Below are 11,067 nucleotides of genomic sequence, written 5' to 3'. Positions count from 1 at the left end.
TTTATATATATATATAAAGATACATCACTCACTTTAACTTTTTTATAACCACATTTGAAATCTTAAAAATCTTCTTAAAAAGGCAAAATACTCAGTCCCCGAAAATATTGTCATATTTAAGGAAGAAATATCTCCACCAGAAACTCTACCCTTCTGCCTTTTTGTACACAGTTGGCAAAAATATATAGATATATATATATATTAACAGCAATAACTTACCATTGTTTTTAATTTATCCACTTATTGATTTCTAAGATTAAAGTCGCATCTCCCATAGGAAGGAAGCTTTAGTTCGTATTTATACATCAGAAAAATGTTTAAATAAAAAATAAAAACTTTTAAAAGCCCCAGCTCGCTGTGTGGCAGTTTGTCATCAGGGGCAACAAGTCAGAGCAAAAAGTCGAGGCGAGGCTACATGAGATTGTGGTTGAGCTCCTGGCTGTTGCTGCTGCCGCTGTTATTGTTTCCCCCCAGCATGTCTGGCTGCGTGCCTTGCCCTCCGTGAATCCCTGCCATCCCGCTCAGCTGGGACATGATGGAGTTCTGGTCACTGAATTGACTGGGATCCACGGAGCCCCCTGGTGGCTGCTGCTGCTGGGACAAAGCTTGTTGTTGGACCTGCGGCGGCTGGGGCGGAGCCATGCTGGGGTGGTGCTGGGCGAGGTGGCCCGGGTGAGGTGACCCGCTCTGTGTCTGCGGGGAGATGCGGTGAGGCGAGGGCTGCGGCTGGGAGGAGGGCTGCATACGCGGGGATGGGCTGGAGCGTGGTGGCTGCGACTGCGGCCGGGGGGAGGGCTGAGGGGAGCGGACCTGGCTGCCCAGTGAGCCTGCCGGGCCGAGGCCGCCTTGGCCCGGGATGTGGGGGGATTGGGCCATCTGGGGGCTCATGGGGCTGCTGTGCTGGGCGGGCGAGCCGCCCCCCAGGTGTGATGGCTGCAGCAGTCTCTGCTGGAAGTTCTGGTGAACCATGCCTTGGGACAGCGGTGGCACTCCCACTCCACCCTGCCCCTGCCCTGAAGCCCCCTGTCCGGGCTGCAGGGGAGGCCCGGAAACCCCCCCACTCAGATCTGGTCCTTGGTGACCACCCATGTTCTGCTGCATCTGTACCTGATGCAGCCTCTGCTGCAGCGCAGCAGCTACTTGTGACATGGGGTACCCTTGCTGAGCTGGCCCCCCCTGTGGTCCTTGTTGCTGCTGATGGACCCCTACAGCGCCCCCTGCAGGCTGTGGCTGAGAGGACGGAGGCATCCCTGCCTGTCCTTGTCCAGGTTGCATGAAGCTCTGCTGCGCTTGCTGCTGTTGCTGGAACGTCCCATGGTTCGCCATTTGTTGCTGCTGTAGTTGCTGCTGTTGCTGTAGCTGCTGCTGTTGCTGTAGCTGCTGTTGCTGCTGCAGCTGCAGCTGTTGTTGCTGCTGCTGTTGCTGTAGCTGTCTCCTCATTAGCAACTCTCTGAACTGAGGATTCATATTTGCCAGGTTGCCTTGTTGTCCAGCTTGCATTGCTCCCTGTTGCTGCTGTTGCAGAGCAGCCATCTGCTGTTGCAACATGGGACGCTGCTGCTGCTGTTGCTGCTGCAGCTGCTGCAGCTGAGCCATGGTGGGCATGTTGCCTCCCCCGGCTCCACCCTGAGCGATATTCATCCCCATCTGGTTAACGTTAACCTGTTGTTGCCCATCCAAGTTGCCAAGCTGGTTGGCTCCAGGTCCCCCTACATTGGGCAAGCCTCCAGCAGAGCCTGGGAACCTTACACCTCCAGGGCCCCCAGCTGGTGGCCCCCCAGGGCCTCCCTGAGAACCTTGGTACCGGGCCGTTCTCTGGCGTATGAAGGCGGCCATCAGAGTTGGGTTGGAGCGCAGGATGTTGAGGACTTGTTGCTGCTGCTGGGGTGAGGTTGGGGAGCGGAGGGTACGCAGAAGCTCCTGTACTGCTCCCTGGGGCAGGTTACCCGTTCCACCTCCTTGTATCAGCCCAGGGGCCCCTGCTGCCCCTTCTGATACACCCAACACCTGCATCAAACCTCGGTTTCCTGCTTGGGTCTGCTGCGGATTCATTGGCGGTGGCTGCTGAGTGATGGCAGCCTGCTGCTGGGGGGGCATAGACCCCATTATAGCTGTCCTTGTTTGTGGGTTCATGGTCGGCCCTCTGGGGCCCCCCCACTGCTGGTTTGTTGGCTGAAGTGGTTGCTGAATTTGAGAGGTCAGCTGGGGTTGTGTGCCAGCTACCATCCCGTGTTGCTGCGATTCCAACATAGTCCTGCCAACCACTCCCTGAGTCTGGGGGGCCATGCCCTGGGCCCCAATGTGGGGCATTACCATCTGTGCCGGGCTGTTCGGGTGGTGGGGGTGCTGGGGGATCATGCCGCCCTGCCCCAAGCCACGAATCTGCGCCTGGGCCTGAGCCATCCGACTCTGGGTCTCTGCTAGACGTTGGATCTTTAGGGCAGTCTCTACTGCAGCTAGAGGAGGCCCCTGCGGCTGGCTCTGTACAGGCATGGACCCCTGCCCCTGCTGCTGGGGTGGGGTGGCTGGACCCAACCCAGGTTTCCCTAGCGACTGATGGAGAGACGCCGGCCCCGGTGGTCTGGGGTTGTACGGAGGTAAACCTCCAGGGTGCTGCAGTTGCTGCACGTTGGGTGCCTGCTGCTGCTGATTCACCATCTGCTGCTGGGGAGACATCATCATACCTTCTGCCTGGAACTGCTGGTGGTGATGCTGAGGGGTCATCGCACCACCTGGCTGCTGACCCGGAGTGACCATCCCGCCCATCTGAACTCCTTGTGGCTGAGAAAGTGGAGGCATGCTGCCCGGGGTGGGGGTCTGCGGGGTCGGAGGTTGCGTACCAATGGATGTTGGGGTGGCCGGACCGGTTGCTCCGTTGTTGCCACTCGGAGACGGCAGCCCGTTCCCCCCAGGTGGGCCGCCCGGAGGGGCTTGGCCAACCCTCTGCATGCTGGCCATTCTCCTCCTCAGCATCTGGGCTTGCTGCAGCCGGTGCTGTAGCTGCTGCTGCCGCAGCTTGTGCTTGATATTCAGGCAGAATGGCACTGGACACTTGTTCTCCTGACAGTGCTTGGCGTGGTAGCAGCACAATGCAATGAGCTGCTTGCAGATGGGGCAACCGCCATTGGTTTTCCTCTTGCAGCCTTTCGTGTGTTGGACGACCCGTTTCATCTTCTGGCAGGACGGCAGGGAGCAGTTGGCGTTGCGACACTGGCAAGCGTGGACCAGGGACTGGATGCAACGCTGGATGCTGAGGCGGCGCGAGTCTCCTGGGCTCTGGGTGGTGGCAGCGGCCTGGTTGCTGCTCTCATCGTCCAAGCCCAGGCCTAGCTTCTCCATCTTGTGCTCATGCCTCTTAGTGTTGTAGCAGGTGATGCACAGGTCGTAATCCTGTAGCAAACGCCACAGACAGAACAATTAAGATGAAAGTTGCAGAATGGGAAAGTTGGGATTTATTGACATTTTTTCATGGAGATTATTTAATACGTTCCCAGACTCGCATATAAAAAGTAAAGAATAGGTGACATTTAAACTATGGGGTAAGAGATAAAGTCTGGAAACAGAAATCTATGTCCACACTTGTCCCGTATACCTTCCAACTTCAACACATCCGACCCTCCACCCTGACACTCACCTCACAGACGGTGCAGTGGAAGCGGGTCTCCACATGGTGCTTGCACTCGTTGCACGTGTAAACAAAGCGGTCCTGGCTTTGGTTGTGCAACTCCACCAGCATGCACATGGAGCTCCACTTGGCCCTCCTCAATGAGCTGAACTCAAGGTGTTTGTCCCGGGCCAGTGTCAGAAACGCATCCCGACCGTCCATCAGGTCACATGCCATCAGGGGGTCCGGGTCCACGATGGGGGGCAAGGCGTTCGCCATGGGACCCGCGATCAGCCGGATCACAAAGAACACCTGGCAGCAGGAAGAGATGAGGGATGAGTGATTAGCAGTCTTTAAAAAAAACAAGACAAACAAAGGAGTTCACTTAAAGCTGCAGTAATATTTTTTTTTTCTGTTTTTTTCTGATTTGTCACCATGTTCTAACATTATAATATGAGACAGGTAATCTGAAAAGATTGAGCTCCACCACTCAATCACAGCCAATTTCAGTGTTTCCCAACCCTGGTCTTCAAGGCACCAGGGTAGGCACTGACCTACATGTTTAAGGTATTTCCTTGCTTCAGCCCAGTTGATTTAAATCGTTGACTGATTAACAGGCATATTAAATCATGGAAACCTAAAACATGTAGGACAGTGTTCCTTCAGGACCAAGGTTGGGAAACACTGGTCAATTTGACTGACAACCAATCAATTCTCAATCAGATTGACAATTTAGCAGCACTGTCAACAAATGCTGCTCAATGTGCCAATAGCAGAGAGAAAAACTTACCATTCCAGGAAAATCACTTATCCACATTTATACAAAGGTTATGCCAACTAGTCTTGTGTTTCCTGGCAGGCTATATTGTGTTGAACCATGTGTAGTGTAGCAGAGAGCAAGGGTAAAGGGGCTAGCACAAGCATGATTGATGGCGCTTTAAGACCCTAACCCTGGCTCTGATTGATTGTTTTTCTGATGCATTTCTGCAGTTTGCACTGCGCAAGTGCAGAGCTCAAGTTTTTCACAGGTTATTTATATACTTGTTCTGTCACAACATAATACTAATTTTAACAAATATGTAAAACACATTTTGTATAGTTATATACTGCCATGTTAAGATTATTATTAAGTAAAGGTACAGAGAGATATGGGCTGGTGTTCGTGATTGGACGAACACCAGCCCAATCCACAGTGATTCAAATGTTATATTCTATTTTACCTTTGAATAACCAGAAAGTTTTAAAGATATTTTAATGAAGATGCTGTCTTAAATCTGCACACGGTTCAGCTAAAATATTACATTTCATTCTATGTATGTACATTTTGGGTTTTATTGTGTTTGTGCCTCCAGGTCGTTGTTTCGAAATGAGAATTCATTCTTAACTCACCTGGTTAAATAAAGAGTAATAAAAAACAAATCTTTTGGCCCATATTTGTTATTGAACAAAATATTGAACAAATTCAAAATGTTTGTGTTTTAGAGAGATCAGAGTTGGGGTTAGTGTCCACTTACAGAATACAGATGAAGACTGCTTTTTCTATGACGCTATCCAGGCAAACAGCTAACAAAAGATGTAAGTCCATGTTTAATTTATATTTACAGCAACTTCATTCTAATACAGAGGTGTGACACCATCTCTCTTCCTTATATAAATAAGTGATAACTAATTTGCTTTAGGTCTTCTTCTATGCCGCTGGCTGACATAGATGTCAGAATTGGAGCACAAATGCCAGACTGGTCTAATATTTAGCAGTGATCAGCAGGTTAGATGGGCCGCGCTGCGTGTGCCTCCATACCTCTTTGTGTTTCTCCATTGTGGCGTAAAGTTTCTGCGACAGATCGTTGGAAACGTTGGGCATCCCGGGTTTCTTCTTATTCGAGCGACTCAAGCTGCTTTTGTTCTTGCTCGTCTTTTTGTTGTTCTTCTTCTTTGCATTTTTGCTGTCGCTTTTTGCATCCTGCACAAAGGAGAAAGAAAAAGAAGAAAACCCGTGATTGTTTCATCGATGCATTCTGGAACCAGTTCATGACTCCTCTTCCCAGAAACACAATCTAAATCAAAGAGCAGAGAGAGGGAAGAGACTCAGCCTTACATCAATGCTCTCATTAGAAGTACTGCTCTCCTCCTTCTTCCTCTCCTCCTCCTCCTGCTCCAGCTCCTTGATACTCTCCTCCAACACATTGGGCCAAAAGTCGCCCTCAAAATAAGGCAGTTCCTTGGCACTGGTTAAACGATCCTCCGTCGCCTGTTTGAAAATATCCTTTGATGCAAGAAACAAAGAAAAGTTAATGTTCTGCAAAACTGATTTTATTCTGACGTCCTAAACTTTTTCCGGTAGAGGAAAAGGAAACATAGAAACTAAAACAGGTTTCAGTGGTATGTACCTTGTAGTCGTGTACTATCCGCTCCGCTACGGCTTTGTCGAGCATCTTCTTGTACCACTCCTGTAGTCGCTTGGGCTTTGGGATCTTCTGATCCAGAGGATGGCAGTGGAAGATGTAGTCGTCGCCCTCACTAGGCGGGCAAGCCCAGATGTGACCGGTGGTGTAACTGGCCAAAAGAGAAACCCAAAACGGGTCAAAACCAGTGGCTCCTTACTCAATTCAAGATTCCACACTGTGACACACTTAAATCTTTAGATTTGAGACCAGTTCAGATATTGGAGGGGAAAAAAACAAAAGATTCTGATTGGATCAAAATCTATTGATACTGAATTAGGAAATCTGGACTGGATAATCATATTAGGTAAAACTGGTCTTTTGGGGTTTAGAGGCAAAAAGAGTTTAAAAAGTCAAGGCTGTTGATATTTTTAATGAGCAGGTGTTTATCTGTGTGTTTTACACCAATAAACTCACAAACCTAAACAATCAATGAAACCGAAATGTAGAATTTTTTTTATCTTTCAGATTGGAAAGAAATTACAAAAAGTGATCAACTTACATTGTGTATCAACAAAGTTTGTGTTCAAAGAAAAGGACATCCAAGAACTCATAAATAAGTTCCACTTTGCAGCACTCACCCTAACTTCTTGACATACTCCAAGTAGCTGATGAGGATTTCATGGTAAACTGCTGTTCTTAAGCAGCGAGGTCGAAAGAAGTGAACACTGTCCAGGTAGGATATGTAGACTCTCCTGGAAGGAAACCATGATGCCGACTTGATTCAAACTGATTCATCTGATTTTAAGTCGGGTTAAAATCACAATAGGTGGAAAAGGTGCGGTAAGGTGGGTTTCTGTACCTCTGGTTGGGCTGAGGGCAGTCAGAGCCGTACTCCTGAACATGCATACCAAAGAAGCAGACGTCCACACCGTCGATGTCCTCAAAGGCAAAAAGAGCTTTGGTCCTGTAAGGGAACGACTCGGACATCTCTCCACTGTCCACAAACCTGAGAGCAGAAACATCAGGAAGTTATGACTGTGACGCATAAACCAACACCTTCTGAGGTAGAAAAGCATCGAAAGAGGAACAAATATTGAGCAACATCCATGCTTTTGCATTTAAGGCGACACCTTTTAGCTTAAAAACGTTCAAGGAATCTGAAGGTTAACTCCTTCGTTTTAGCAATCGCTGTAAAACCACCTACTTATAGATGTTCACAAGTCTTTTAGTTTTTTTTTGTTTGTTTTTTTTTTTACCTGGACTTCATTCCTGGTTTGACTTCCACCACTTTGTCAGAGACGTGGACGACCCGGATGAAGACCTCTCCGGATTCAGGATGGGCCTGGCGCTTCAGGAAGTCGTTGACTCTTGACTCCAGGAAGGTTCCCAGCTTCGTCTGGGGCAACCCTGTAGGACAAACAGCAGAGAATGGTAAAGAGAAGAGCCATCACTTCTAACTACGATGACACAAAAGGACAATTCTCCTCTCATTCATCATGTGTATATAGACCGTTACCTAGTATGCATCACCAGTTGGCTGGAAGGTAAGAACGTAAGAGAAAAACTGGAATCTGGAGTCAATATTATTATTATTGTTACAGCCTATAGGCAACACTCAGGGTCCCACCACATTTTTCATGTCAAAACTTCATGTTTTCCCACTCAAATTTACTGCCTTGCTCCCTTTTAGTCATAATTTAAATAAGCTTGTTACAAATTTATGGAGATATTTTTATAATGATCCAGCTTCAAACATGGAATTTGGAAATCTGGAGCAGGAAATGGAAGGTCACACAGACAAAAAAAGAGGGATGAATGAAGAGATGGTGAATGGACAGATGGATTGAAAGATGATTGATAACCATCATTGGGATTGAAAAAGATGACTTCAGAGCGAACAAATGGATGGATGGACAGAGGGACCAATGGGCAAAAGGAAGAATTAGTCGATGAGCTACAAGACAAAATGTTGCAAGAACGAAGGGATGGATGATGGACAAAACGATGGACGAATGGACCTTCAGACAATTAGATATGGAATCAAGTTTGGAAATATAAATATTATTTATATTCTTTCAGCTATTCAGACTTTGAAGATACTTAAATTCCATTCCAAAATCTTCTTTTCAAAGATGTAAAAGAACTCTGTCCTTAATAATAAAGTCTAATTAATTCATAATTAAATGAACTTAATACGCTGTTTGCTAACTACGACTAATGTATGATTCATGTATCATTGAACTGAACTGAAATTATTTGTTGTAAAGTCCCATAGGACGTCATTTCTTGTGAATTGGTGGTGTATAAATGAACTGAACTGAACTGAGTTCACTTTTGCCTCACCATAAATTTGTACAGAGAGTTGGTTCACCATGAACACATCACAACAGGAGCAACATCATCAGGCATTACTCACTTTTGGCAGAATATTTGTTCTCTTTCCTCGTCTTGTTTGTCTTCTTTAAACAGCCATCACAAACAAAACTATGAAGCACAAAGCAAAAAAAAACAAAAAAAAAACAGGTCAGGTAAAAATCAATAAATGAAGCAATTTGTAAACGAATTAGCTATTCCATAAGAAAACTATGTTGCTTACCCTGCTGGCCAGATTGTTTCATTGTGCAAAACGCAGATCTGATGCATCCTGCGTCCACAGTCCATACATTCAACTAGCCTGGACAGAGAGACAGACATGTTAGGTTCAGGTTGCCATAGCGCCGTGGCGTCTAATGGCTCTAGACTTACAGCTCAGGGTCCAGTGTGTCGTTTTTCTTTTTCTCAAACTGATCCTTGTTTATAGACCTGAAATGAGAGCAGTACGACAGGTTGAAACCTCAGCTATGGAGTCGGAAACGATTAAGACACAGCAGAGATGCTCCGGAATGTTAACAAGAAAAACAGAAATACTCACGTTTGTGGCTGGGTGGGGTCATCGCCCAGGGAAACGGTCTCTCCCTGGATCTCGTTGAAGCACTTCTCGCAGTAGTGGTACCTGTCAGCAACAAGCCCAAATTTTGGTGAACTACACCATTCCCCCACAGCACAGTCAACCACAGACAGCGCATAGGAGGGGGCAGGGGTGGGGGGGCGGCCACCGAACAAGGCGGGGAGGAGGACAGCAGGACGGCGGGGGAGTCGTCGTCAACATAGCCAGGCATGATTTCAATGGGGAGGAGAGACGGGTAAGGGAAGGGATTGGGGGGAGGACAAGCCAGTGTTGATGTCACAGTGAGTGGGAGAGAGGACAGGAGAACGAGACAGAACAGGACGAGACGAACACCAAGGACAGCAGAGAGGCGAGGCAAAGCACAGATTAGCAATTTGGACATGAGAGGATGAGCAATAGGCAGCATCGCAGCTAACGAAGCAGGAGCAGAGTTAACAGCCGCTGTACGAGGGGAGGGGACATGTAGATTACACAGAACAACAGGGAAGCCCAGGAGACGGCTCAGCTCTTCATTCAAGCAGCTCATTTTAAAGTCGGTCCTTTTACAGTGAACTGGTTTACTTTGGTTAGCAAAGGTCAGAGGTGAAGGATGAAAGTGAAGGTAGATGCCAAGATGTTCAAATAATAGCTTTAAACTGCATCATTTCCTCTCTCGACTGGCAAAGAACACTTCAAAACTCAAAAATCCAATCTTTTAGTGTTCACTGAAAGTACCAATTAATTGCTACCAGATTGTGTTAACAACAATCTTCAGTGGGGATGTCGTTACTGAAGGAGAGCTCAAAGTTGGCTAGTTTCTGTTGGAATGATGTTAGAAGAAATAGAGATGTTATTTAAACTGATGAGTTTGTTTTGCGACATACTTTTGCCACAAAAAGGAGCAGGAGTTTCAGCTGGTAACAGGAAGGCTGAACAGAATACAGCAAAATTCCATTTTATTTTCTTTAACCTACAAATTCTGCCAATACTGTCAAATCTACCAAATTTATTTATTTTTTTTTTTAAATTTCAAAGTAAGAGGAAAGATTTACATTTGAAAACAAACTCAGATCACTGTTGTAGTGATGCTAGCCAAGCTATCTGCATTAAACTGCAGACATTGCATAAAGTTTAAATAGCAGCAGAAAAATTACAAATTTTCTCCACTTTGCTGCTTCAAATTATTAAACAGTAGTTGTGGTTTGGCCTGTTGCAATAAGCAAAAAAAATCAATGCAATAATTTCCATTTGCATGATTTATATTTTTTCTCTCTTTCTAACAAAAATTTAATAAGTCTTCAGTCTGGTGCTTTGGTCTATTTTGTTTACAGACACTGATAATTCATTTTATTTATCGTTTATGTTGTTTTATTTACTTTGTGTATTTAAAATGTCTTCCAGATCCAGTGTCAAATGTTCATTAAAATTTAAAGTTTATTGATCTTTGACAGTGTATTCTTGCATTATTGGGTAACACTTTATTTGAAGGGGGTTGAACAAGGCTGTCATGACACTTTCATAAACATGACATAACATGTCTTGAACATGAATAATCCTTCATGAATATTTATGACTGTTGTCATAAAGCGTCATTCGGTAAATTATGACACTTTTATTACAAAGTTATTATTCAAAATGTCTTTGTTATGACAACTTGACATTAACCAAGAAATCATTACTGTTTAAACTTTACCTTTAATAACATAAAGTTACCTAATTTTTAAAGTGCAATCAGTAATACTTTTATAACAAATTTATATCAGTAATGATTTCTTGGTTAATCTCAAGTTGTCATAACAAAGACATTTTGAATAATGTCAACTTTGTATTAAAAGTGTCATAATTTACTAAATGACACTTTATGACAACAGACATGAATATTCATGAAGGCTCATTCATGTTCATGACAGGTGTTATGTCATGTTAATGAAAGTGTCATGACAGTCTTATTCACCCCCCTTCAAATAAAGTGTTACCCATTATTGTGCCATTACCATTACATTACTTGAAAATGGTCTCATAGCAATAATATTGTATATCCCACAATTCCTAGGACATCTTATTGTCCAGAAAAAATTGTTATCATGACAGGTATAATTATTAATTAATGATTATTCTCTGAGTTTTCAGAAAATCATAAAGAATGTGATCAT

General features: G+C 45.4%; 1 protein-coding gene across 1 annotated transcript in view; it reads right to left on the bottom strand.

Moving 5' to 3' along the window:
• Positions 1-11: 11 nt before the first annotated feature.
• Positions 12-11,067, bottom strand: part of ep300a (EP300 lysine acetyltransferase a) — a 35,190-nt gene continuing 24,134 nt past the window's right edge. Inside the window, exons 19-30 of the mRNA XM_016675385.1 lie at positions 8,900-8,984; positions 8,734-8,790; positions 8,585-8,662; positions 8,405-8,472; positions 7,245-7,395; positions 6,848-6,994; positions 6,627-6,740; positions 5,992-6,157; positions 5,700-5,867; positions 5,403-5,564; positions 3,635-3,916; positions 12-3,390 (exon numbers count right to left, since the gene is read on the bottom strand). Of these exons, the coding sequence (XP_016530871.1) occupies positions 412-3,390; positions 3,635-3,916; positions 5,403-5,564; positions 5,700-5,867; positions 5,992-6,157; positions 6,627-6,740; positions 6,848-6,994; positions 7,245-7,395; positions 8,405-8,472; positions 8,585-8,662; positions 8,734-8,790; positions 8,900-8,984 (4,457 nt within the window). The 3' untranslated portion in view covers positions 12-411. The remainder of the gene's footprint in view (positions 3,391-3,634; positions 3,917-5,402; positions 5,565-5,699; positions 5,868-5,991; positions 6,158-6,626; positions 6,741-6,847; positions 6,995-7,244; positions 7,396-8,404; positions 8,473-8,584; positions 8,663-8,733; positions 8,791-8,899; positions 8,985-11,067) is intronic.

Source organism: Poecilia formosa, unplaced genomic scaffold (assembly GCF_000485575.1).
Source record: "Poecilia formosa unplaced genomic scaffold, Poecilia_formosa-5.1.2 Scaffold4, whole genome shotgun sequence".
In the NCBI taxonomy this organism is placed as follows: domain Eukaryota; kingdom Metazoa; phylum Chordata; class Actinopteri; order Cyprinodontiformes; family Poeciliidae; genus Poecilia; species Poecilia formosa.
This window is presented reverse-complemented; position numbering and strand designations above follow the sequence as displayed.